This window comes from Grammomys surdaster, unplaced genomic scaffold (assembly GCF_004785775.1).
Source record: "Grammomys surdaster isolate TR1022 unplaced genomic scaffold, NIH_TR_1.0 209, whole genome shotgun sequence".
NCBI classification, from domain to species: Eukaryota; Metazoa; Chordata; class Mammalia; order Rodentia; family Muridae; genus Grammomys; species Grammomys surdaster.
The window spans coordinates 594,795-621,330 of NW_021604654.1; the positions used below are offsets into that span (position 1 = coordinate 594,795).

General features: G+C 55.4%; 2 protein-coding genes across 3 annotated transcripts; one reads left to right on the top strand and one right to left on the bottom strand.

Moving 5' to 3' along the window:
- Window positions 1-263: 263 nt before the first annotated feature.
- Creb3l3 (cAMP responsive element binding protein 3 like 3) lies at window positions 264-8,374 on the top strand. Of its 2 annotated transcripts, none has more exons than XM_028771657.1 (10): window positions 264-420; window positions 1,048-1,179; window positions 1,626-1,926; window positions 2,892-2,998; window positions 3,649-3,786; window positions 4,554-4,660; window positions 5,963-6,031; window positions 6,414-6,498; window positions 6,901-6,997; window positions 7,555-8,374. In XM_028771657.1, exons 1-10 carry the CDS (start codon window positions 394-396, stop codon window positions 7,932-7,934), a joined length of 1,443 nt encoding a protein of 480 aa, XP_028627490.1. In that variant the 5' UTR covers window positions 264-393; the 3' UTR covers window positions 7,935-8,374. The 2 variants fall into 2 exon arrangements, with proteins under 2 accessions (XP_028627490.1, XP_028627491.1); XM_028771658.1 differs by having other exon boundaries at window positions 265-420; window positions 1,120-1,179.
- A 1,943-nt stretch (window positions 8,375-10,317) lies between these two features.
- On the bottom strand, window positions 10,318-22,281 carry Thop1 (thimet oligopeptidase 1). The gene is made up of 13 exons (XM_028771659.1): window positions 22,092-22,281; window positions 19,071-19,283; window positions 17,459-17,607; window positions 16,039-16,146; window positions 14,785-14,887; window positions 14,181-14,341; window positions 13,220-13,355; window positions 12,586-12,952; window positions 12,211-12,412; window positions 11,346-11,532; window positions 11,129-11,257; window positions 10,814-10,950; window positions 10,318-10,673 (listed from the first exon to the last, which is right to left on the bottom strand). The coding sequence occupies exons 1-13, from the start codon at window positions 22,105-22,107 to the stop codon at window positions 10,518-10,520; spliced, it is 2,064 nt and encodes a 687-aa protein (XP_028627492.1). The 5' UTR covers window positions 22,108-22,281; the 3' UTR covers window positions 10,318-10,517.
- Window positions 22,282-26,536: the final 4,255 nt, after the last annotated feature.

The window sequence follows — 26,536 nt, forward strand, 5'->3', positions numbered from 1 at the left end:
TTCCACGCACCTGTGGTTGCTATTTTTCTCTGTCACAGGAGCTGACAACCTACCCAAGGACCCTGGTTTTTGTTGGGGACCCAACATCCGGCGATGCTAGACAGGAACAGTGGCTGAAAGTAGGGGAGAGGTCACACAGACTGGACACCCCAGACTTCGATCTTTACACCCTGGAAAAAGCACAAAACAGAGATAACAGTTGTCCCGCCCTCCCTCCGCCACTGCCACTCACCACTGGTCCGAGGTCCTGCCTGTCTCCCAGTTGACAGCGGGAGAGCTGGGCTGGGAGCTGCTGGCCAGTATTTCAGCATCCTTTGAGAGAGGGAGACGTGGCAAAGGCTGCAGCAGGTGGTGACAGGGACCTGAAACGAGGCTGCCACAGGCGCAGGATTCATGGATGGGGACATAGTGTCTGGAAAGGTGAGGGCCATGGTGGGGACGCTGAACCGGGAAGGCGCAGGCTGACAGGACCCCTTCACACTGGCAAGAAGACTGAGGCTGGAAAGAGGGTGTACTGGGATTACAGAGCCTTCCAGGGACTTCAGGAAGGGTTGATCCAGGCACCAGTATCTCCTTTGGAATCAGGGTTTCTCTATGTATCCTGGCTGTCCTGGAACTCACATAGATCCTCCTGCCTCCGCCTCCGGAGTGCTGGGATTAAAGCTGTGCATCGCCCAGCCCAGCCTCTCTACTTGCTATTAAAAATATATATATTTGAAATTTTAACTGCACTGTATGTGTGCCGTGGCACAGTAGCCATATGGACATCTAGATTTTTTGTTTGTTTCGCTTATTCTTCTGTTTTGAGTCTTGCTAGTGGTAGACCAAGTTGGTCTGGAACCTACCATCCTCATGTTCTGCCCCCTGATTTGACAGCCTCACACCACCATGGTTTTTAGAGACTCTTGGTTATCCCGGCCCAACTCTGTCTATACTTTAGGCAGATTCACAGAGACCCAGTCCAGGGGCTGAACGGAAGTCACATTTGGCCCAGAAGGAGCTGGGGTGCTGTGTGTCAGAACGAAGTCCTCTCTGTCCTCCATCCAGATGGCGTCCCCTGCCTGCACCATGGCTCCCTTGGACAGCATGGAAGTCCTTGACCTCCTGTTTGATCGGCAGGATGGCATCCTGAGAAACATCGAGCTGGCCGAGAGCTGGATCCTCAGCAGAGAGGAGCAGGTGACGGTCCCCCCAGGAGAGTGCCAGCCACAGCTGAGGGGGCACAGGAGAGTGCCAGCCACAGCCGAGGGGGCACAGGAGAGTGCCAGCCACAGCCGAGGGGGCACAGGATACTCCACTGAGCTGGGAAGCCTGTAAACCTCACACAGCTGCTTAAGCAGCCTTTCAGTATGTAGCTAGACACTCCGTTTAACGGCTATCAGGGGAGGGAGGGGACAGAGGGAGGGCGTGCCGTGCACCCAGTGTCACACAACCAACTTCCACCTGAGTTCAAATTCAAACTCAGAACACAGGCTCCTGTTGGTATCCTTCCCTGTGTGTCACCTCAGATGCTCAGGGAGAAAGAAGGACTTCTTCTCTAAGGCACAGAGAGGGTCAGGGATTTTCCCAGAGTCACACAGCAATCTGAATAAACATGTGTCTTGCTTGCTCCACTCCTCTTCTAGAAAGTTCTACCAGCTTCTGACTCTGATGAATTCCTAAATTCCATCCTGGGACCTGGAGACTCTGACCCCAGCTCCCCAATATGGTCCCCCGCTGACAGTGACAGTGGCATCTCTGAGGATCTACCTTCAGATCCCCAGGACACCCCTCCTCATAGTGGCACTGGACCAGCTGACACTGCAAACAGGTGCCATCCAAGTGGGCATGACGAGGGGCCCTGCCCCGCCTACCTTCCCGGCAGCACCCCAGGCCCCGAGCCGCCAAGGGCACAAGTCCGTGAGGCCTCCGTGGCCATTGACCTGGGTGAGTAGGAAGCTAATGAAAACCCTGGGGGTGGGAGACACAGTGGGGCCTGGAACCCTGGGAGGGGACCACACCAGCTCAGTCCTGAGACACATGAGTCCTCAGAAGGCTCAGACAATGGGCAGCCAGGATGCAAAGCCAGAAGGTAGCCTGAATCCGGCTTCCTCCAACTGTGGCTAACTCAGTTAGTGCTCAATAAACCTGGGGAGATTCCAGAGCCGGGGCACAGGGACAGACTCTGCCCCGAGAAGGACAGCTTATCAGAGGCCACCTTACAGATCAATAATGATTTACTTCAGGGACATTGATCAGCACCCCTAGCTCGGCAGAGCCTCAGCTAAAGATACAGAGACCCAGGGCAGCCTCTGACTAGGCCCCGCCCCTGACCACGCCCCCAGTCCTGTAGGAAGATAGGCAAGGTGAGCATTTGGCCCATTGGTGAACTGATAAAGTCCAGGCTCAGAGCAAGGAAACCCCTTTCCTAAGGTCATACAGCTCTGCGTAGTCTTGTGCTGTTAAACGGCATGCCTGCTGTGTCCCAGCCACATATGATGCAAACCTCCCAGTCCTGGAGTGCTGGACAGCACCCGGTCCGCAATGTAGCTATCTATATCCACAGCTGCCACACTAGTGTGAGTCCCTTACACAATCCTGTGCCTCTAGAGCCCCATGGCACAGACCCACAAGCTAGGATGAGTATAGCAGAGGGGAAACTGAGGCACAAGGACACGTTCCCTTCCATTCAGGCTATGGCCTTGTGGCACCTGCCTTCAGTCCCAGCACTCGGGAGGCAGAGGTCAGCCTGGTCTACAGATTGAGTTCCAGGACAGCCAGGGTTACACAGAGACCCTGTGTTAAGATAATAGGGGAAAGGCCTCTGTTCTTGAAGCTGTAGGGATTTGTTGGAGCCGGCCACCGAGACTGAGCAGCCTGGCTTCCTCTCTGTCCCTCCCCCACCTGCCCAGACATGTGGAGCACAGACACCCTGTACCCAGAGGAGCAGACTGGCTCGCCCTCCCGCTTCAACCTCACTGTGAAGGAATTGCTGCTGTCCGGTGGCGGCGGAGACTTGGTAGGCACCCCCATGACTCCCGGTTGTCTCAAGTCCTAGATGTCAGGAGGAGCCTCCTCTGTCTGCCTTGCACAGCCTGGAACACAGAAGCCCAGAGAGAACCTGGGGTGCATCTCAGTCCCAGACAGTGCATCTGAGCTGCCCTGGGCTGGCAGGCACTCTCTGGTAAAGAAGAGGTGGGGGGAGAAGGAGAGAGAAAGAGAGGGGGGGCTGGGTGGTGCAACTGAGAGATCCCAGAATGGAAGCTGAGGGGGAAGGGGGGGGCACTGCTAAGGACACGAGGACCAGTCCAGGATGCTCCGACAAAAGAGCGGGTTAGGACAGAGAGTACTGGAAGTAGAGGCAGAAGTCACTATTTAGGTGGTGATGATGCAGGACCACTGCACCTGTCAATCAAGCAATCCGCTCCACCCAGAGCCCCACCCCCCAACCACCCCCCCCTTCCCCCCCCCCCTGGCTCGCCCTCACCCCGCCCTCATTTTACTTTTTTGGAGACTTGTGTCTTGCTAAATTTCCCAAGTGGATCTTGAACTTGAGTTCCTGCTATCTCAGTAGTCCTGGGTGCTTGGGTGACAGGCCTGTGCCTCTTCCCATGTGTTCACATGTTTTTAGTTTTGGAGTCTGTGTTGAAAGGCCCTTCGTTTCCATAGCAACAGCATTCCTTGGCCACTTCCCAGCTGCTGGGACCTGGGGGTGGGCACTGCCAGGAGCTAGTGCTGACAGAGGATGAGAAGAAGCTGCTGGCTAAAGAGGGGGTGACCCTCCCCACCCAGCTGCCTCTCACCAAGGTACGTGTGCCCCGGGTGTCTGCACACACGTTCACTGCGACCTGCTGCATGTGACTGGGTCTCATTTTATAGCTGGAGCTGTTCTCAAAGTAATTTCCTTACCTCCCTTCCAAGTACTTTAAGGACAGGCATGTGCCACAGTGCCTGGTGCATGTGGCACTGGGGATGGAACCACTGTGTACCCCTGGCTGTTCTGAAACTCTCTATAGACCAGGCTGGCCTCGAACTCACAGAGGTTCTCCTGCCTCTGTGTCCTAGGTGCTGGGATTAAGGGTGTGCGCCGCTGTGGTCGCAAGTTCTTGTTTACCAATGTTTTCCCGCCTTCCTTGTGTCCTGGTGGCCAAGGAGTGGTTGTGGTTCCTAGGTAGTGCCAGTGGGTAGTACCGTGGCCTGAGACACTGAGCCAAGACAGCAACCACACATTTTCTCAGAGTGGGATCTCCACTGTGGGCAAAGGAAAGCATCAGAGCTCTGGAAACTTCTAGGAGCAAGAATGTAGAGGGAGGGTGGGCAGAGAGCTCTCCCAGCGTGCATCAGGCCCTGGGTTCCATCCCTGGAACCACAGAAACCTGGCAGTGTGGCACATGCCCGTCACCCCAGCACTCAGGAGGAGACAGAAGAATCAGGAGTTCAGGGTCACCCTAGGCTACATGTGAGTTTGAGGCCACCCTGGGCTACATAAGCTCCTGTCTCACACAAAGAAACATGTGTGGTTGGGTGTAGGGTTGGGGACAGCAGAGGCTGACAACATGCCCCCTCCTCTGCAGTATGAGGAACGAGTGTTGAAAAAAATCCGCAGAAAGATCCGGAATAAACAGTCAGCTCAAGAAAGCAGGAAGAAGAAAAAAGAATACATCGATGGTCTGGAGAACCGGTGAGGCGGGCCACAGTGGCGCACTCCCATAGAAACCGAGGCAGAGATCCGCAAAGCTATTGCAACCTAACAAAATTGGGGTTGATGTCCTACTAGGGGACACATTGTTGAAGGGCTGCTATAGATGGCACACGCACTGATTTGTTTATTCGTGTGCATGTGTGCGGACACACACGCACCGCCATGCACCTGTGGAGGCTGGAGAGCAACCTGCGGCGGCTGCTCCCTCCTCCTGGGGGTGTTTATGGGAGTCAAACTTGGGTCATCAGGCTTGGTGACAGGTGTCTTTGCCATCTGTGCCCACTGAGCCATCTCTCAGGCCATCAGTGGTCCTGAGTCCTGTCAGGAAATGTCACTGATAAAGGGAAGGCTGTGTGTGACCTGCTCAGCTGTGTGGAGTCCACCCTTGCCTCTGTGACACCTGCAGAAAACATCAGACCATCCCCAGGGAGGACTCAGAGCACGGGGCAGGGGGCAGGTGGGGGTGTAGGGGGCATGGGAGCCTGGCAGGGCGTGGGTGCGTGAGACCGTGGGAGAGTGGCGGAGACAGGACCTCCCCCACAGTCGGCTGCAGAGATGACTATAAGTAAAGCATGTGGACCTGAGGTCAGCTCTAGCATCTGCACACTGAAGCCTGGCATGGTCCTGCTGTGCCAATGCTCCAGAAACCGAGGCATTGGAGATCCCTTGGGGTTCATTGGTCGGCTGGTGTAGATGACTTGGTGACTCCAGGGTCAGTGAAGGATGCAAGCATCAAAAGAATAGGCTCACTGGCTACAGGCACTGCTGTTTGCTCACAAGGACCCTGGTTTGATCTCAGCATTTGTGGCTCATGGGTGCCAGATGCAAGGAATGTAAAGTCCTGCTTCTGCTGTGGTCACTGCATCAATGCAGGTGCACGCACACACACACACACACACACACCCATATAGAGAAAACTCTAAACATGGTGTTCTTCACCTTTAATCCCTGTACTGGAGAGGCAGAGGAAAGAGGAACTCTGTGAACTCTACATCAGACAGGGCATTATAAAAAGAGAGACATGAGACATTGTTTCAACAACAACAAATATTTTTTTAAAAAGAGGAGAGAGATCAAAGGAGGCACTCAGTGTCACCTCCCCTCCTCCACAGGCAAGCACACATCACAGAACACACAAACCATTGTTACAGATGCAGTGTGCTCTCAGGCTGTCACTTGCACTTTCTGGATTTGGGTTCCCTGTGTATAGAGCAGGAGGTGTCCATGGGGCTGGTGAGTGACAGACATGTTCTCAGTGTCACTGGGTCCTTGTCTTCACAGGATGTCAGCGTGTACTGCCCAGAACCAGGAGCTGCAGAGGAAGGTTCTGCATTTAGAAAAGCAAAATTTGTGAGTGTGTGTTGATGGGGGCTTGGAGGGGGTGGGGTTTCCCAAGGAGGTTGGAAGAGCAATCAGACCTCTGTCCGTCAGAGGGCATTTGGATTTGGGGCTTTGACGGGTGTGTGAGAGGTGGCTAGTGCGGAACTGGCACATACGAACTCTGTGCGCTGAGTGAGGACCGGCTGCAGACATATCTGTGGAAACCACGTCCTTAGCACAGAGGGCACAGCCTGTGCAAAGGCCCTGGGGCAAGATCAGAGGGGGTGAGAGGCAGAGAGTCTGTCCTAGGAAAGGTGGAGTCTACACACCACCGAGGCTCGGGGATTCCAGAAAGGGCCAGGAAGCAAGATGGAGACTTCAAGGGCTCAACTCGGTTATGCTTCCCTGCAAGGTCTCTTCTGGAGCAGCTGAAACACCTGCAGGCTCTTGTGGTCCAGTCAACCAGCAAGCCTGCCCATGCAGGCACATGCATAGCGGTGAGTCCTGCCTGCAGGCACTCTTGGGACCCCAAGACTGGTGGAGTCCTTGGTCTCAGTTGAATGAGCAGTGTGTGTGTGTGTGTGTGTGTGTGTGTGTGTGTGTGTGTGTGTCTTTAATAGCAGAGCCTTGTAGCCTAGCATGATGGGACAGGCTTGTCATCATAAACTCCAGAAGGTACAGGCAGGGGGATTGCTTCAAGTTACAGGTCAGCCTGGCTACAAAACAAGGCTGTTCCAATAATCAATCTAAATATCTAAAACAAAATTAAATAAAATAAAAAGTCTCATCTACCTCCTGAGACCCACCCTCTGATAGCTGGACCTCAGTTTCCCTGCCTGTGAGGTCAGGGTGCTCACGGAGGAGGGAAGGATGGGGTGACCCCAGCCCATCTCTGGCAGGTCCTTCTGCTGTCCTTCGTCCTGATCGTCCTCCCCTCCACCAGTCCTTTCAACTCCAACAATGTCGAAAGCCCTGGAGACTTCGTGCCAGTGCGAGGTAGGCAGTGCCAGCCTTCTGATCCCCAGGGTGAGGTGGGGTGCAGCAGGCAGGGCATTGGTCTGCCATGCAGAGCTCTGGCTTCCATTCCCAGCATCATAGATACCAGGTGTGATGGCACAGGCCTGTCATCCAGCACTGGGGAGGTGGAGGTAGGGGATTACTTCAGAGCTATCCTTGGCTACATAGGACAGCTTGGGCTACATGAAACCCCTGACAAAAAAAATGGGAACACACACATACACACCCCTTTCAAAACCAAAAGCCCACACCATATGAGGCAGATGGCTCAGAGAGTAAAGACACTTGTCACCAAGCCGGAGGACTGGAGTTCAAGTCCCAGATACACAAGATGGTAGAGGAGAACACAATGTTGCCAGTTTTCAGACCCACACAGCAGTGCTGTGGCACCCTCAAACCCACAGTGCAACAGTGACTGTCACACAACCCAGGAGACACAGTCCCTACTACACCCTGTGCACCTAGGGCAGGTGAGGTCCCACAAAGCTAAGGCTCTGCCTCACGTCCGCCTCTTCTGACTCCCTAGTTCTCTCCAGTGTTTTCCAGAACTCTTCACAACCATGCTGCATCCCGGGTGGCTCCCGACGTCACCCCAGGACCCGAGGTCCCAGGACCCTGGCCCGACGGTGCGCCCCACAAAAGCTCTTCCTCCAGCAGCCTCAGCACAGACTGGGGGAATTTTCTGGAAATTCCAATGCTGGACAACCCGACAGAAGAGCTAGACAACTCCACCCTGGTGCTGGCCAACTCCACAGAAGAGCTGGAACGGGCCACCTTGCTGGACTGGGTGGCTTCAGAACCACTGCTCAGCCCAGGCTGGGTGGGGCTGGAGATGCCAGGGAAGGAGATATGGCTGTCCTGGGTACCAAGGTGGCTCAGGGTTCGTGCAGTGCGAGATGCTTTGGGGGTGCTGTGACAGGGAGTGACAGGCTGACTCAGACAGCCCTGGGGGCTGACAACCTTCTTGAGAAACTGACTCCCATATCAAGTAGAAGTGGGGTTTCCAAGCACAAGAACATGAAGATCCTGGTTTAGAACAAGAACCAGAATCCTTTATCCAGATAGACAGACTGACTGACACTTAACACCTGAACTCTAACCTCCAACCATAGAGCTCCTACTAGCCCCTGACCAGTAGAAAGATGCTGAGCCTATGGAAACCTGGGCTTCCCAACACCAAGGTCCAGCCCACAAACTTCCATCTTCCTCTTTTGGAGAGGTCTTACTCTTGTAGACCAGCCTGGCCTCAGATTCATAGCTCTACCTGCCTCTGTGTCTCAAGTGCTGTTGATTAAAGTTGTGCCACCACCTGATTTTCTAAGACTGTGTGACCTTCAATAAAGTATTTTGACAAAACTGGGGCTGTGGCTCAGTGGGTAAAACATGTGTCTAGTGTGTGCGAAGCCCTTGGGTTCCATCCACACATAGGAACCAGGGCAGGGTGTATGTGGTTACCCTAGTAACGGTTCAAGGTCAGGTCATTCATTGGGGGCACACACCTTTAATCCCAGCACTTGGAGGGTGTAGGCAGGAAGATCTCTGTGAGTTTGAGGCCAGCCTGGTCTACATAGTGAGACCACTATGTTCAAAAAACAAAACAAACAAAAAACAAGTTCAAGGTCATCTTTGGGTCCACAGGGAGTTAGAGACCAATCTGAGCTACAGGAGACCCTGTTTACACACAGTATTTTGGGAGTAAAGGTACCAAGGTGGAAGTTGATTCTGAGGTTGAGGCTCCCATTCCTGGCAGGCCGCCTGAGATGAGATTGACAGGTCGTTCAGAAGTGAGGTCAGCACCTTGGAGAGTGGCACGGTGATTGGAGAGCCCCGCAGGGCATCAGCTCTGACAAGTGTCTCCAGGAGGTCTTGGCTGGCTGGCCCCCGACCCCACCTCCAACCCCACCACCCCCAGTGATTTTATGGGTGAGGCGGCTGGGGACATGGAATGGACTAGGGTCACCAGAATGATGGCGTTTGGCCTTGTGGGCTGTACTCAACAGCCAGGAGGATGTCAGCCATCACCTGAGACAATGTAAACACAGGAGGAAAACAAAACAAAATAAAACAAAAAAGATAAATCTTCAAACCCCAGTGCTCAGAGGGCAAAGGCAGGAAGGAGGATCTCTGAGTTCAAGGTCAATCTGGTCTACAGAGCCAGAACAGCCAGGGCTACACTGAGAAACTGTCTGGAAAACACAGAAGCAGACAGACTTGGAGTGGATATGACTCAGTAAGCATCAGGACCACAGTCTGAAGCCCAGTCGTATGAGCCAGAAGCAGGGTCTGCCTGAGAGTAGCTGCAGCTTTGCCAGATGATAACAGGTGGGCCTGGAGCTTAAGTCTGCAAGAGCAGTCAGTGCTCGTAACCACTGAGCCATCTCTCCAGCCCCCAGCTGCCCTATGTGCCTGTCTCATGACTGCAGTGCCCAAAGAGGCCGGGGGAGCATTCGATCCTCTAGAAATAGGAGGTTCAGGTGGGTGTGAATTGCCATGTGGGTGCTGAGAATTGAACCTGGGTCTTTGTGGGAGTAGCTGGTGCTGCAGCCCCTGACCTGTCTTCTGAGACAGACTCACCAATTCACCAGGATGGCTAACCAGTGAGCCCCAAGCATCTTCCTGTCCTTGCCCCACTCCAGTTGTAACACTACAAGGGTCACGACCCTAAGAGCAGCTCCCCCGGTGCTGGGGACTCACATACAAGCCTGAAGGCCTGTGTAGACAGTGACGGAGACGACTGCTCGTCCCACTGTTGAGACGTGAACCACACAACCTACAGTTGTCTGGAGCTGCCCAACCCTCTGGGTTGAGAGACCTCCTCCATACCAGATGGGCGTGTCCACTGTGTCTGAAGGGGTGGCTGTTAGTCTTTGGACAGGAAGACATTGATGAGATGGCTGGGACCTTGTGGTACTCAAGGCTCAGGGCTGATGTCACTGGCTTCCTTCTGCTGTGACTACTAGTTTTTCAATTGTGTGCATGTGTTCATACTGTCTGATGTTTGGGAAAGTCAGAGGAGGTCAGCCTCTGCCACACAAGGCCCTATCTTTTTTGTTATGCAGCTATAATGGGAGCCAGAGGTTGCAATACTGCACACAGCCAGCAGATGGCAGCCCCCACTAAGTCTTGCTCCCAACCACTCCCTAGAAAGGTCCAGGAAGAAGCTGGTAGTTGAGAACAGTGATCCTGAGTGACACATTGGGTAGGTGACCTTAGCGCCATTTCAACAGCTAGACTGTCACTGAGGATGTGGCAGGCCAGGCCTGTGGGCAGAGCAGTACAGAGGGAGGACCAGGCAGGGCACCCCGTGTGAAATTTAATGTCCAACATCGGGTAGGGGAGGGGCTAGTGCAAGGAGACCACTGGGCAGCTTGAGGCCAGGGGGCCTGGAGCCGGGGTGGGACAGGGATGGAAAGCTGTCCCGCGCTCATCCAAACACCCAAGGGCTGCAGAGCTGCCCGGGAGGCTGGGCTAAGGCACAGGGCGGCTCGGTGGGGACCGGTCAGCACGCAGGAGGCTCGCTGCCCTCCACTTGCAGACCCTTGCTTAGGAGGAAGGCGTCCTGCTTGGGGTCCCGGCCCAGGAACTGCTTCAGCATGGCGCTGGCGTCCTCAGAGCCCCCCGGTCTCAGGATGCTGGTTCTGTAGTCCATGCCGACCTGGGGAAAAGGGTGCGTGGGCAGTTGGGGTCTCACTGACTGGGGTCAGTGCACAGAGGCAGGCCCTGCTGCCGCCTGGGAGCTTCCTGCAGCCCCTGCTATCCCCCCAGCGTGGCCGAGGCTCAGGTGTGCAGACTCACCTTGGGGCTAAGCACGCCCTCCTTCTTAAAGCGCGTGTGGAACATGTCCATGGAGTACACCTCACTCCATAAGTAGCCGTAGTACTGGGCGTCGTAGCCACCAGCCAGGTGACCGAAAGTAGCTGGCATGTTGGTACCTGGGCAGACACAGGCTGCAGTGAAGAGCTTGTGGTGACAGGCTCTAGGTACTTTGAGGGTATAGTTACTGTCCCAGTGCACGGCCTCTCCTGCAGTCCCTCCCAGGGTGGGGAATTCTGCAGCTCTCTAGATGGGGTGGTGGGGGCCCTGCAATGCTGGGGGGCTGTGAATGGTTACCTGGTGTGGCTGGCACCCCAAGGATCTCCTGACAGAGCCGGGCATATTCCTCAGCTGGATCTGCGTCTGTCTGTGTGTGCAGGACCTGGTCCACCTTGGCAAGAACAATCTGCCGAAGGTTGAAGAGACCTTGGGGGGAGGTCAGAGGTCAGCCTCAGGCTCAGAAAGCACCAGCACATCTGCCTGAGCAACTGTAGCCGCAGCAGCGTGGCCATACCTGCATTGGCCTGTCGAGACTTGATAAGCTTCTCCAGGAGGTCCTGAGGGGCCTCGCTGCCTGTGCGGTAGTGCTGGGACATGCGTGTCAGGGGCTCCTTCTCCCACACCCAGTTCTCCAGCATCTGGGACGGCGCCTCCACAAAGTCCCGCTCCACGTGGGTCCCACTGAACATAGCAAACTCCGCCTACACCAGGCACAGGCAGGTAAATCTTACACATACTGGTCCAGGCCACCCTGAGGCCTTAGCCTCAGCCTCTGTGCAGGCGCAGCAGATGTCAGCTGCCTGGCTCCCGCACACTGGATGCCACTGGCTGCGAAGGCCAGAGGCTGTGCCATCTCCCCTTCTCCGAGTCCCCAGCCTCACACTAAGATTCATGCGATCCTGGTTCTGCTCCAGCCTCCCTCTCTTGCAAACTGTACTCGTCAGCCCAGCATTGGGAGAGGCTCTGGGCTGAAGTGTGTCCCCAAAGTCACCCTGGTGTGCAAATGTGGGTGAGATGACAGTGTGACAGTGTGATGGGCCCACGGCAGGTCATCATCAGACACAGCACCGGAGGGAAAAGGCGGGTCAGTGGTAGGGTCGGCGGGTAAGGGCTCTCGCTGACAAGCCTGATGCCGAGTTCAAACCTAAGACCCGACTGGGGGGCGAGGGTCTACTGTCCTCTGATCTGCACACGCAAGGCCTACACATCCCCTCACAGAGTCAGCAAATGTAATAAAAACAACCGAGGCAGAGCAGAAGGCCGAGGGCTACCCTGTGCCTAGCCCCAGCTGGGCCAGGAGTGAGTGTGCCGCGACGGCTGTGGGCACTCGGCCATGGCCCGGACCAGCCACACACTAACACTGGGCCCCCAGCACATACCTGTGAGCAGAGCTGGTGCATAACATGGCCGAACTCATGGAAGTAGGTCTCCACCTCATCGTGCTGCAGCAGGGAAGGTGTGTCGGGCGTGGGCTTGGTGAAATTGGCCACCATGGCCGCGATGGCCAGCTGCCGGCTCCCATCCTGCCGTAGGCAGCCAGGCTGCAGGCCGAAGCAGGCTGCGTGGCCATACTTCCCTTCCCTGGGGAGCGAGATGAGGGCAGGGCAGACATGAGAGTTACTGGGGCTGCAGGTCCTCCCCATGGCAGGAACCCCAAGCTGCCCCAGACTTCCCAGTCCTCTGTCCCGTGCAGACAGCCGAGCAATGTGGTAAGCAACAGTGACCCGTGCATCTCGGCAGGTCCCCATTCCCACCTGGGGTACAGGTCGAGGTAGAACTTGCCGATCTCCTCTCCGGAAGTGACGTCACGCACAGAGTACAGCCGCACGTCCTCGTGCCAGGCAGCCGCGCCTTCCTCCAGCGTGAAGGTCAGCCCCAGCAGCTCTTGGTAGATGGCCAGCAGCCCACGCGTGACCACTTGCATGGGGAAGTACTCCTTCAGCAGGTTCTGGTCCACACGGTAGCGTGTCTCCTCCACCTGGTTCATGTAGTAGCGCATGTCCCACGCATGGATCTGCCCGTCGAACGGCAGTCCCCGCTTGGCACACTCTGCCTCCTTCAGCTCCAGGATCACTGCGCGCTCCTGCTCACCCAGTGGCTTCAGCTTCTGTGCCAGCTCATCTGCAGAGGCACCGCTGTCACCCTCCACCGTCACCCTCCGCCAGCCCTGCTGCCCAGGAAGGAGGACGACACCCACCCACATTCAACACAAGGTCTATCATCATCACCACCCAGAACCCCAGGAGACCAGGACAGACTCCCAGCTGCACAGCCAGGGCAAATGTGTGTGAAGCAGCCGTGCCCGGCTGTAAGCTCTACCCCAGAGACGGTCATGACAGTGGCCTTCCAGGCAAAGATGGGCACCCATGGCCAGAGTGGAGTGACTACCTAGGAATGTGGCTACTGTTTGACTGGTCTTGGCCATGTTCATCTCCAGGACGTAGTCTGCGTGTGTGTGGAACCCCAGCAGCCTGGACTTCTGCGCCCGCAGGGACACTAGCTCCTTCAGGATGGCACAGTTCTCCTGCAGGGACACAGGCATGGTGACCCCAGCTCTGCATCACCTCAGCCAGAGCTACAGGTGTAGAGAGGCGAGCACCAGCCGTCCTGGGGCTGGCTGTAGGCTGCGGCCGTGTGGTCACACAGAAAGTGGACAAGTGGGGACAAGACCCTGCTCCACTCGCTCAACATCAGAGAAAACAATGTGGTCCTGTGCCAGGGAAGAGGGGTCAGAGGACGGGTGGTGACCGGCCAGGACGGCGTCCCCAGCACTCTGGTGGTCCTGGCCATCTCATCCCACTCCCAGCACCACACAGCATCTCATGCACCCAGGTGGGCAGTAGGCCTCACAGAGGCAGCACCAGCCACAAAAGGGGACCTTGGGAGGCCTGGGGGCTTTAGGGTGAGTCCTGAGCACTCTGGTCAGTTAACTGATAGTAATCACTCCCCCCAAGCCACTGGGAGGTGGAGCCCAGGTCTGGGATCTGAGGCCACAGTTCAGTCATCTTATTGAGCCCCAGCCTGTTCTGAGAAATCCACAGCTGTCAGGTGCCCCCCTAGACTGCAGCATCAGGAAGGTGAGGGACCCAGGCCCAGGTACTCTAAAGCCAAAGGAAGTAAAAACAGGCCCCGTTCCCTGCTCTGCCCGGCTGCAGCTCAGGCCATTACCCGCAACCCCTTGGCTGACACAAAGCCAAGAGCATGGTGCCACTAGGGAGCCATGTAGCCTCTCCTGCTCAAGAGCTAAGTGGGGTCCCCGGGACAGCATGAGTAGAGGCCTGCAGCGGGCAGCAGCAGCAGGGTGGCAGCAGGGTGCCCTAGGGCGGGACAGCGGTGTGTGCAGCCTCACCTCCTTGCAGCGACAGTTGAAGGCCTGCTCTAGCAGGCGCCGCGTCTCGGGCACATGGCACTTCTTCAGCAGTGGGAAGTAGTGTGGGTACTTGAGGGTGACCTTCAGCTTGCCGTCCTCCGTCTTCTCCAGAGAGTTCAGGAAGTCCTCGGGGAGCCCGCCTGTGGATGCAGCGGCTCAGTCCGGAGGCCTGACACCAGGCCAGACTGTGAGCCTGGGACTGTAGGGGGCCTCCCAGGGCTGCAGGTGAGCTTGGCAGGATGTCCCCAGTCAGCCAGTGAGGACGAGTGCTGAGCAGGGGTGGGGCAGGCATGCACCCCTGCACCAGACATGCTGGGGGCCCACACCTCAAAGACTTTAGGAGGGTGCCAGAGAGCGAAGGGACCACGGCGACAAGGTGAAGGCACAAACAGCATGGAGGCGCTGATGCTCTGAAGCCCCAAGCCCGGGCTGAGACTCACCACCCTCATCCTGGCCTAAAACCCACCGTGTGCCCCAGAGACCCGCTCAGAGCCAATGGAGAGGACGACGCAGCTGCCCCAGCTCAGAGCTCTTGCCACAGCTGGATCTGGCAGCTGAAGACGCCCTCCCCGCGTACGCTCACCTAGCTCCTCTCTGGTGAAGGGCAGGAAGGTGGTGTCCTCGTTCAGGTTCTTGTTGAAGTCGATACACAGCAGACTCAGCCTCTTCTTGATGTTCTTGATCTTCTGCTGAGACAAGGCAGTGTGGAGGGCGTGGCCTCGGCTGCACCCCTGGGGGCCTCTGCACTTGCGCCCTCCCCCAGGCCTCCCACTCAGCCTGCAGCCTGAGCGCCACGCTGGGCTGATGGAGGGGGGGCTGTCCCCCTGTCTGCTAAGGACAGGTCTAAGGTGCGACTAGAAACAGCCCGGCAGCTTTCGGACAGACAGGGAGCTGAACTGGGGATGACAGGGACGTGCTGTCAATGGACAGGAGCTAGATCAGGGTTACTCCTGCTGTGCTGAGCAACAGCAGGAGAACTGGACACGGGCCACCATCGGTCACCATCGGGTGTCGGCTGTGCCAGGCAGGCCCTTGCTGTTAGCACACGGACAGTATGGCCTCAGAACTGCAGTACCAGCTCCCCTGCAGACAACACTGGAACAGCTGCCGGGACCACGTGCGGCCTCTAGGGCCCCTGAGGTCTCTGTGGGGTATGGACTTAGGCTGGGAGATGCCAGGCCCTTCCTTAAAGCTACCCAGCCAACAAGTGCTCACTGGAACAGGCCCCAGGTGTGGTTATGAGGCAGACAGCGCTAGGATCCAGGGCTCCAAGCACGGCCGCCTGTCTGTCCCTGCCACACCATGGTGACTCTGTGGAGCGACACCCTGAACTGGGTCTGCTCTCCTGGGCTGGGAATCGCAGGGAGGATTTGCTTCCCTTCATCACCTCATCAGGGTGACATCTGTATTAAGGTCAGGTCCTGGGCTCTGATCCTGGCCTCTGGGGTGTGGACAACCCTGGTGAGATGGGATTCACCCGGGAGCATGCCTTCCCAGCAGAGTGCCCAGTTACTGCCTTTCTTGTGTTTATGAGCGCACAGGCCACCTGTCCTCACCCCTCCGATTAGCTAGGCCCTCTGCTTTGCCTAATGCACAGCCTCAGCGAGACACCCATCTCTGCATGCCAGGCCCTCAAGCTAACCCAGGGAAGGCATGCATGAGACCCACATCCCAGGCCTGGCAGAGCTGACTCAGCAGAGCACTTTGCTGGAAATCAAGGGCAGCTCGGAGGCTCTGCTTCTACAGAGCTGCTTCCCTAGGCTCAGGCCCCAGGGAGGGGACATAGATGCTGTCAGCAGGCTCTGACTGTAGCGCATTGGGGACAGGGTACACTTACCTCCTGCGTGTCCTGAGGTAAATGGAGCCCGTTTCTCCGGCCCAGCTTGATGAGCCGCTCCAGGTAGCGAGCTGCTTCAGGCTTCAGGGAGTCTTTCAGGATTTTCTCCTGGAAGCAGGTACCAGAAGCTCTTAGCAAGCCCCAGTGGGGAAGAAGTCTGTCCCCTTCTGTGGCTCTCACAGGAGCAGTACACCTACACGGTGGCTCAGACCCCAGCGACAGGAAGCACAGTGCTTGCTCTGGCCGCACGGGCTGCAGGACACGTGGACACACCCATACAGACGGAAAAGCACACATGGAATTAAAAAACACTTTAAACACATTGACTTTTATCTCATGTGCATTGGTGTCTTGCCTGCATGTATGTCTGTGTGAGTGTGTTGGATCTCCTGGAACTGGAGTTACAGGCAGTTATAAGCTGCCAGGTGGGTTCTGGGAGTCGACCCAGGCCTTTAGAAGAGGAGCCAGTGCTCTAACCATTGAGCCACCTCTCCAGGTCCCAAAGACAAACATCTTAAAACAAACAAAACCCCACAATCTGATTGAGAGACGGGTAGCTTCAAAGGTAAAGGGGACTGAAGCCAAACCCACAGACCAGAGTTCAATCCCCGGGGCCACAAATCGTGGAAGAAGTGAAACACTTCTCAAGTGAAGAAACGAATATTCAACACAGCCAGGCACAGCACACCTGGACTCCCAGCTCTGAGGCCAAGGCGGCCATCCTGGTTCCTAAGCAGTACAGGCTACAGAGCAGCACCAAAAGATGCCCAGTGCTGACACAAGCTCCTCAGACACAGGGCCCCAGCGCACAAAGACACCAACTGCTGGAACAGTGACAAAGTGAAGTTCGTGAACCTGAGCCAGCATTTTCTTTCCCTTGTTGGTGGTGGGATGCAAGCAGGCACCTTAGCTGAGCCCAGCTCCGGCTCTGTGGGGAGGCTCCAGGCAGGCCTTTCCTACTGAGGATACCAGCCCTCTCTATTTACTGTAACAGGTTCTCAGGTAGCCCAGGCTAGCTTCCAACTCAGCATGGAACCAAGAATGGCCTTAAACTTCTTGCCTACCGCTAACTGCTGGGACATGCACCACGATATCCTGTTTTCTCCTAAGTGGCCCTGGTTGGCCTCGAACTCTTGATCCTTGTTGTCTCAGCCTGCCAAGTGTAACAATGACACTGACTCTGTATCCACAGGTATTTTGACCTCCACCTCACTGAGGCTGCAGCAGGCTATGACTGCCTGGTTCACAAAGCACCTGCCCTCCTCATGGTCCCAGGGCTTCAGGCTGCACCCAAGTGCCTCCCACGCACAGCGAGGACAGGGTGCCTAGGCGATCAGGGCTTAGGCTGCCAGTGGGTAGACCCCACCGCCCACAACCACCCTCGGGCCTCTGCCGCCCTCACGTGCGCATGCCCGCCCACCTGCAGCCACACGACCCTCTGGTACACGTCCTGTCTCATGCTCATCTCCACGTCAAACTCGGAGAGCTTCTTGTCAGCCTCTGTGCTCGCTGTGCGGATGTCCTTGCTCGGGGACACATGCTGGGGGAAGTCGAGCATGTTCCTCTGCACTGAGGGGGAGACACGGGGACACGGTGAGAGGTGCAGACCCACTGGCTGATGCCAGGACACCACTGCACACGGCAAAGTTCCGAAACTGGGACGATGGCTGACCCGTCACACTTGGGCAGGAAGTTGAGAAGCTGAGGCAGGAAGAGAATGCAGAATCTGGGGCCACACAAGCTTGAACATTACTATAGTTGCCCTGGGACCCAGTCCACTCCCCAGGCATGGGGCCAAAAACACAGGTCACCATCAAATCTTGTGCATATGCCACAGCAGGACTCACAACAGTCAGAAGTGGGGAATTAGTTCCCATTCACAAGCTGGAGTACTATACAGCCACGAACAGAAGCAAAGCTTTGATACATGGCACCGGCCAGAGCCCAGGTGCAAAGGTCACGGTACATGGAACTGCATGGAAGAATCCACAGGTGAAACGCAGATGTGTGGGCGCGCTAAAAAGACGGGGGGCTCATTCTGTGTGGTCATGGCTCTGGACAGCCACACAGACGGACACTTGGGTATCACTAGCCAGTGCAGGCAGCCTGCCCAAGGAGGCACAGGAGGCTGATGGTAAGCCCATCTGGCCCACACGTAGGGATACTGGATCAGAGGGGAGAGGTCTCAGCAGCCCTCAGACTTGGCAGCATGCTGCTTTGGTGCTATATCTGCTGGGCCTGAGGAGGAAGCTGTGGTGCTTGGTGGCAGCACCCAGAGTTGTGTTACAGACACACAGTCACACGGGGACACAGAGGCTAAGACAGACTGTGTTACAGACACACAGTCACACGGGGACAGAGAGGCTAAGACAGACTGTGTTACAGACACACAGTCACACGGGGACACAGAAGCTAAGACAGACTGTGTTACAGACACACAGTCACACGGGGACACAGAGGCTAATACAGGAACGCCGTTGCGGTGACAGGAAGGAAGCAGACCTGATGTTGAGAATGTGGAGGTATGTCCTATGCAACACTGAGGCAGGAGGATGACCTGGACTCAGAACTGTCTCAGAGGCACAGAGAGGGTGTCTCAAAATAAAATAAAGGCTGGTGAGCCATCGCAGTGGGTAAAGGTGTCTGTCACTAGGCCCGACAACCCATGTAGTCCCTGACATCCACACTGAGGTGACAATGACCACACAGGAGCCTGAGCCTGGAGGACTGCAAATGTGAGTCCAGCCTGACAACACAGTAAGCCTGTCTGAGAAGAGAAAACAAAGGAACCAGGGAGATGGGCAGCTTTCTTTGACCCACAGGCATTAAGATGCGTGCCACAAAGCTTGGCCTAAAAATGAACAAATCCTTAAAGGAGAGAAAGTAAACGTAGACAAGGCCTGTTTGGCAGGTCATGTAGGAGCTGACACTTGGTAAACAGATGCCACAAAGGACCAGGTCACCCGAGCTGGCTCCTCTGGTGCAGGCAGGAGCAGTGTTGAGTGGATGGCTGCCACTCTGCCTACGCTCACCTGTGTAGGTGACTTCCACGTCAGCCAATGCCTTCAGTGTGCTGTCATAGGACACATCCTCGAAGTTCTGGGCGCCCACACGGTCGTACACACACTTGGTCTGCTCGATGAGCTGTGTGGTTAAAGCCCTGATCTGCTGTGCACTCAGGTCCCAGCGCAGAAGATTCACAGTGGAGCATGGGGACGGTGCATCCACCACGTCCCCAGCACAGGCTGTGGGAATGACAACAGTGACAGTCGGTCTCAGCAGGTCCAGAGCAAGTGGCCCAGGAGAGCCTACCAGCCTCCGCCCAGGACCTGCTGAAGGGATGATGTCATAAGCAGGGTCTATATGCAGGCCAGCACAGTGCTGTGCCCCCCCTTCATCGTGTGTGTGTGTCCTCAGACAGGGACCATGACCCCAGAGTTCCATCCTGTGACTATATCCTCACGCCCTTACTGGGGGATTTTGGGTGGGGGCCCTAGCCCCTCACCAGGGGATCTTAGAGGTCTGCTACTGTTAAGGGATCCTGCTGTGTTGGCAAAGGCCCTCCTAGAAGTATAAGCACAGGTTCCTGCCAGCTGCACCCTGACAAGGTCTCTAACTTCTCACAAAAAGGAGAACCTAGAACTACTCCCTGGGAGAGGCCAGCCCCAAGAGCTCCAGAAGTCTTCCTTCCTACCGGTCCCCTGTGCTCCACACCACTGGTACCACAGGCCATGCAGCTATGTGTCATTCGTGGTTAGGCGTGGCCCTCCACACCACTGATCCCACAAACTATAATTAAAGTCACTTCTGCCTATATCAGGCCTCATTGACAAAGGCAGGTGTGGAAGCGAACTGGCAAGTGGCATTCTGGGGTGACAGGAGGGACCAGCTCGAGGACAGGTGCGGTGGCACCAGCAGTTGCTGGCACTAAACCCACAGCCCTAGCAATGCCTGCTCAACACTGATGTGCAGGGCAGCCAGGCAGGGCCACCTCGCTCCGCGTCCCACGCAGAATGACTGTACAATTGACAGCCATGTAAAATGAAGGTGGGCCAGCTCATCCCCACCAGGAGCAGACCCTTACAATGCTCTGGAGCCTTCAGCAGACACCAACACAGGCCCTGAAGATGGGCTGCCAAGGAAAGGAAGGGGGCTGCCCACCACGACCTGGGCTGGGCTTGGGGAGGGGGTGACAGGTGCTTGTTTTCAGTGCTTGGGAGGCTGGAGCAAGCGCATTCCACATTTGTGGTCTAAATGGAGAACACAGTGCAACCAAGTTCAAGGCAGTGAAAACAAAAACACGGACTGGAGCTGTGGCTCAGTGGGCAGCGCCCTTGCCTAGCATGCATGGTGCTTGCATTCCATCCCCACCGCCGTAAAAACCAGGCGGCGGTTGGGAGGGTTACCCATTATCCTAGCACTTGGGAAACTGAGGGGGGAAGAGAAAGAGTTCAGGGGCATCCAGGTCTACATATCAAGTATGAGGCCAGCCTGGGGTAAAGATGCTGTCTCAAATGAAAAGCCATGGCTGGGCAGTGGGGGTGTGTACCTTTAATCTCAACTGGGAGGCAGAGGCAGGAGGATCTCTCTGAGTTCGAGGCCAGCCTGGTCTGCAGAGTGAGTTCCAGGACAGCCAGGGCTACAGAGAAACCCTGTCTTTAAAAACAAAAATAAGGAGGATGGGCAGGCACTAAGGAAGATCTCCCCCCCACCCCACCCCCGCCACCCTGGCCCATGCAGAAACAGAGGGCCAGCCATGAGAACAGGGAGAGTCTAAAAATTCTGGAGAACTAGGGTTTCAACATCTTTCTGTAAACATCTGGATTACTCCCTCCATTTCAGGTCACCTTGAGTTCCTGAGGTGAAAGTAATTCCAATCCTTCCTGTTCCCATGATCCTCATCCCAACTGGGGGATGATCTGCAGGCATGAGAAAATGTATGGGTACGAACTCCAGATGCCACACCCCAGGCTACTCTCAGATTCACAACAAGCTCACACATTGCCCTTTGTGCTGTCCCCCCAGTCCTCTGTCATGGTTTAAGATAGGACCTTGCCAAGCTGCCCAGGTTAGTCTTGCAATATTTGGAGGTAGGAGCCTCCTAGCCTCCGTCTCCCACACTTGGGAAAATAGGCTGGCACTGCCTCAGTCTCCTTCTCTGGATTAAGCAAGTCCAGGGACGCCAAGATGACTACGCAGCTGGAGGTGACTGCTGCCAACTCTGACGATCTGAGTTCAATCCCCACGACTGACTAGATGGAAGGAGAGAACTGATTCCTGAAAGTTGTCCTCTGACCTCCAAATGAAAATCTTACACACACACAGTAAATAATGTTTTTTTTTAAAAAAAATCCAAACAAGTCTCCATCTCCTCGGGTGGCAGCCATGTCTACAACTGACAGTGGAATCCCTGCCAGGCGGCTCCACCATATGGGATGCCCCCACCCCCATACACAGCAGGCCTGGCAAGAGAAAGATGGCTCTCCCAACCAGCCTTGCCAAAGCGGGATGACCAGAGCCTAGAGGCTGGAGACGGAGCTCAGTGCTCAAGCTCTTCCAGAGGCCCCGAGTTTGGATCTCAGCAGCCCTGAAAGGCAGCTCCCGACCACCTGTGACTGATTCTAGAGGATCCACCACACTCTTCTAGCCTCCGTGCTACACACGTGCACGTACTCACACAGACATACACACACAATTAAAAATAACAAATCCTAAAAGTACAAAAGAGCCTAGTTGGAAGTATTACTAGGTCCTCTCTAGATGCTAGATGGCACGGTGTCCCGGCACCGAGGCGCCCACGCCACCGTCTCCAGGCAGCCTTCCAGGAACCATGTGTGGTTCTGCCCATCGCCCCGCTGGCAGGCCATCTCACTCCAGTTAGAATAGCAGGGAGTATGAGGAAAGTCTTCATTTTAAATCCAGTTTGTCAAGAGGATGAAGTCATGGGAAAGTTAGTTCATTCATTTTGCAGACGAGGGGGTCAGGGAGGACTCCCACGGGTTCCAGCTGCCCGAGGGAGGGGGAAGCGAGGGCCTGGCGAGGGCGGCCGGTACCTGCGGGGGGCTTCATGGCGGCCGGCTGCGCGCGGGGCGGCGACGGCCCTCCCCTGTCCTCACGCCCGTGCCGTCCGGGCCTCCTCGGGAGCTCGCCCCGCCTCCGCCGATTCCTCCGCCGTCGCTCTCCGACTGAGGCGCCCGCAGCCCGCGAGCTCCGAGCACGCCGGGAAGGCGCGTGCGCGCGAGGGCAGCTGGTCGGCGCGAGTGCGCACGCGCAGGAACAACCAGTCTGGCGCCAGTGCACCGCGGTTCCGCCCATGCCATCCTAAGGGTGCCCGCCCAGTGGGGCAGTTTGCGCATGCGCTGAACAAAGCGGAGCCCGTGATTGGCTGTCGGGGCGAGTGGGGCGGAGCCTTATGCTCCCTCCTAGCGAAGGATACTGTTTCCATGGAAACCTAACACCCTCCCTGCCTTGGCTTTTCTGGGAGGATTTCGCTTTTTACAGGCTGTGTGCGTTTGTGCTTGTTCTGTTCGTCCATTTCATTTCTTTCTGCTCTTCAGCCAGGGGCTCGTGTAGACCATGTTGGCCTCACCCTCGTCATGTAGCCGAGGGTGATCTTGAGCTCCAGATGCCTCCACCCTCTGAGTTCTGAGAAGACCTGAGTGCTCCGCCATGCCTGGCTTCTCTCTCTCTCTCTCTCTCTCTCTCTCTCTCTCTCTCTCTCTCTCTCTCTCTCTCACTACCTCCTCCAATCCTCTCTTCCTTCTTTCCTTCCTTTTTTTGAGACACAGTCTCATGTAGCCCAGGCTGCCCTGAATTTCCTGTACAGTGCTGGCAGGCCTCAAATTTATAGCACTCCTCCTGCCCCAGCTCCCTGGTTTCTGAGAATGCAAGTGAGAACAGCCACGGGTTTTTGCTTGCTTGTTTTGTTTGGTAAAGCAGAGTGTGCTGACATATACCTGCGATCCCAGTTCAAGTTAAATAAAACTGACCCAACCTGCAACCTGCAGAGGTAGCCTGTCTGAAAAAGCACATGCCAAACAAAACCCAGGGACTGGACAGATGGCTCTGTAAGTGTAGCTCATAAGTTCATGCTGCAAAAGCCCTCAAAGCCGGGGCTGGCCCCTCCTTCCTGCCCCCAGCCTATGACCACCCAGCCTATGACCACGTCAATATACCCCCCAAAAGCTCCTGTCAAAATGGTGGCACCACGACATCTCCTCAGGCTGCAACTGTCACAGGAGCTGTCTCCGATAGTGCATCACCTTTCCCGACACAGCAGAGGCTGCTCCTCAAGAACCCCACTGCAGGAGCCATCCCGTAGGAGCTGTCTCGCAGTGCTAGCCCCTCACCTCCAGCCCCCTGGAGCAGCCCCACAGTGACCGTGCCTCAGCAAAAGCTGGCTGTGGCCTGGAAGGACATCCCACTCTAACTGGTGGGCCTGATGCAGGGTAAAGGGGGTGAGAAAAAAAGCCACCAATTCCTGAGTTCCCCAAGCTCAGAACGTGAAATCTCACCAATCCTTAGTCTGGAACTCTCTGCCCTGGAAAGTCCCGCCTCCTGAGAAATCCTATATACAAATCCTATATATCCTGTCTTTTGAGAAATCCTATATATAAATCCTACATATCCTGTCCTTTGTCTAATTCCCTCCTGTCCACTCCCAGGAGCAGAGGCCAGCATTCAGGCTGGACCCTCCAATAAATCTCTTTCAGGAGATTTTCTGCTTCGTGTGACTTCCTTGTCAGAAGAGCCAAGAAGAAAAGCAGCAATGAAGAAATGAAGCAAAAAGAGGAGGTGGGGCGAGGAACCTGAGCTCCTCAGTTCAGCTGGGGTCCCCTCCCCTGGGAACCCTAACACCTCTGCTGAGGAGGCTTCCTCTCAGGGCTCCCGTGTCTCTGGATACCCTTCATTGTGAGCAGAAACACTGACCGAGGACTGGTCAGGTCCCAGAACCCACATGGCAGCTTACAGCTGCAGGGGACTCCATGTCGTCTTCTGGCCTTGGCAGGTGCTGTGTGCACATGGTCCACACACATATACATGCACACAAGCACATAAGCAAACTTTAAGAACGTAGGGTAATGGAGAGACAGTTTATTTTTAACACACATCTCAAAAGACGGGCCCTGTGGGGAAATCAAGGCAGTAGGAGCTAGAAGCATAGGTCACCCTGGTCCAAGGTCTAGTCGTGGCAGAGCCTGGGTGTGGGTGATCTGCTCGAATTACACAGTCCAGGAGCTGCCAAGGAAAATGACTGTCCAGACTTCCCGCCTCAATTGACTGACATAATCAAGATAATTCCCCACAGGCAATCAGAGAAGCCATCGCCCCTGTGGTCCCAGATCCAGTCACAGTGACAGTTGGCACTGATCGTCAGTGGTGCCTATTTCCCCCACATTGCCCAAAAAAACAACTCCCAGGCCTGGGGAGATGGGTCTGCAAGCAAAGCATTCGCCTTGCTGGGGAGTTTGAATCCCCAGTACCCACAAAAGCTGTCAGCAGGAGGAGACAGAGGAGTCCGGAAGGAGCAAGTGCCCAGGCTAGGCCAGCAGAATCTGCAGGGTCTTGCTTTAATGAGAGATTCTGGCTTGAGATACAAGGTGGAAACTGAACGAGGAAAACACTGAACCCCAACCTCAGGCTGCCACAAGCGAGTCACACAATGCTCCAACACACATGGCACACACACGTGTGCACACATGCAAGCCTGGAGCAGACACAAATGACTTGGTGGCAAATGCTTTTATCTCCTGATGCCAAGTTGCCTCTGGGGTGTGTGCGCATGTGTCTGTGTGTGCACTGTGTTTGTGTGTGTGCACACATGCACATTTAAATTTATGTGCCTGGTGTTTTGTTGATTGTGCTGCCTGCATGCAGTGCTCGCAGCAGCCAGAAGCAGCATTAACAGGATTAACAGATGGTTGTAAAGCACCATGTGGGTGCTGGGAATTGAGCCCTGGTTTCCTGGAAGATTAGACAGTGCTCATTAAGAAAAACTGAGCCATCTCCCCAGCCCCTGCTATTTTTTTGTTGTTGTTGTTTATTTTTTTCCAGACAGGGATGTCAATAGCCCAGGCTTACCTGGAATTTGCTAAGAGCATGGGCCTTGAACTCCTGACCCGCACACCTTGCCTCCATCTCCAGTGTGCTGGGTGGAGGACGTGCATCACACCTGGTTCCTGCAGTTCTGGGAATGGAACCCAGGGCTTTATGCATGTTTGCAGGGTGCTGTACCCTCTGAGCACCCAGCCAACATGACTGGAGAATTCAACACTGATGGTCAGGTTTTGTATGAGATGGGGGCATTCTCATTACTTGTCAGAGTTTGAATAAAAACAGTCCCAATAGACTCATAGGTGATGGGGACTCTGGCTGGCCCAAGCGTGGCACGCGGCTCTGGCCGGCCTTGCCCTTCTCCCCCATTCCCTCTGTCTTGCTAAACAAACAAACAAACAAACAAACAAACACAAATAACCAAAACAAAATATTAGATTATACTCCTTCAGCTAGCCCCCAAGATCCATTCCTTTATTTGACAGTCTCTCTTCCCGGGGCTGACTACCAAGGTCCAGCTGTCAGAGGATTGAAGTCGAGAGATGAAAAGCCTCCTTTGGCCCATCTAATTAACATGCTCGATTAAAACTAAACACTTCATCCTAACAGGGTTACCCCATGTACCTTTGTAAACCTCCATTGTCCTAAGGGCCACCTCTGTCTCTCCTCTCCAGCCAGAAGCAGTCCTTTGTCCCTCTCCACGGACAAATACCCTTTCCCCTCTCCGCAGTTCCTTTCTCCTTCTCCCTGGTCCTCTATCTCCTGTCTTTGTCTCTTATCCCTGCGTTTTGTTCCTCTGAGGCAAATAAATCTCCTTTGTGCAGAGAACTTGGTCATGAGTGTCTTGAGTTACACTGGGGTTCCCTACAAAAGTGGCAGTATTAGGAGGTGTGGCCTTTGTTAGTGTTTCCTCTAAGCTCTGCCCTACAGTACCTAGCAACAGCCAGGTACAAGCCTGGTTGACACAGAAGGACCCTCCATCCTCTCTCTCTGTGCTGGCTGGTTTTATGTGTCAACTTGACACAAGCTGAAGTTATCACAGAAAAAGGGGCCTCAGTTGAGGAAATGCATCCATGAGATCCAGCTGTAAGGCATTTTCTCAATTAGCGATCAAGGATGGGAGGGCCCATTGTGGGTGGTGCCATCCCTAGGCTGGTAGTCCTGGGTCCTATAAGAAAGCAAGCTGAGCAAGCCAAGAGAAGCAAGCCAGTAAGTAACATCCCTCCATGGCCTCTGCATCAGCTCCTGCTTCCTGACCTGTGTGAGTTCCTGTCCTGACTTCCTTTGGTGATGAACAGCAATGTGGAAGTGTAAGCTGAATAAACCCTTTCCTCCCCAGCTTGCTGCTTCTTGGTCATGGTGTTTGTACAGAAACAGAAACCCTGACTAAGACACACATTGTCTCTCTCCCTTTCCCTCTCTTTTTCTTTCCTTGTCCTGTCAC

Bases quoted from the DNA above. Each gene is read 5' to 3' on its own strand.
- Creb3l3 (XM_028771657.1), top strand. From the start codon at position 394: ATGGATGGGGACATAGTGTCTGGAAAG. The intron at 3,787-4,553 runs GTACGTGTGCCC...CCTCCTCTGCAG, and splicing joins CCCAGCTGCCTCTCACCAAG to TATGAGGAACGAGTGTTGAA. The intron at 6,499-6,900 runs GTGAGTCCTGCC...CATCTCTGGCAG, and splicing joins ATGCAGGCACATGCATAGCG to GTCCTTCTGCTGTCCTTCGT.
- Thop1 (XM_028771659.1), bottom strand. The intron at 13,356-14,180 runs GTGAGGCTGCAC...GTGTCCCTGCAG, and splicing joins TCAACTGTCGCTGCAAGGAG to GAGAACTGTGCCATCCTGAA. The intron at 10,674-10,813 runs GTGAGTCTGCAC...CCTTTTCCCCAG, and splicing joins AGGGCGTGCTTAGCCCCAAG to GTCGGCATGGACTACAGAAC.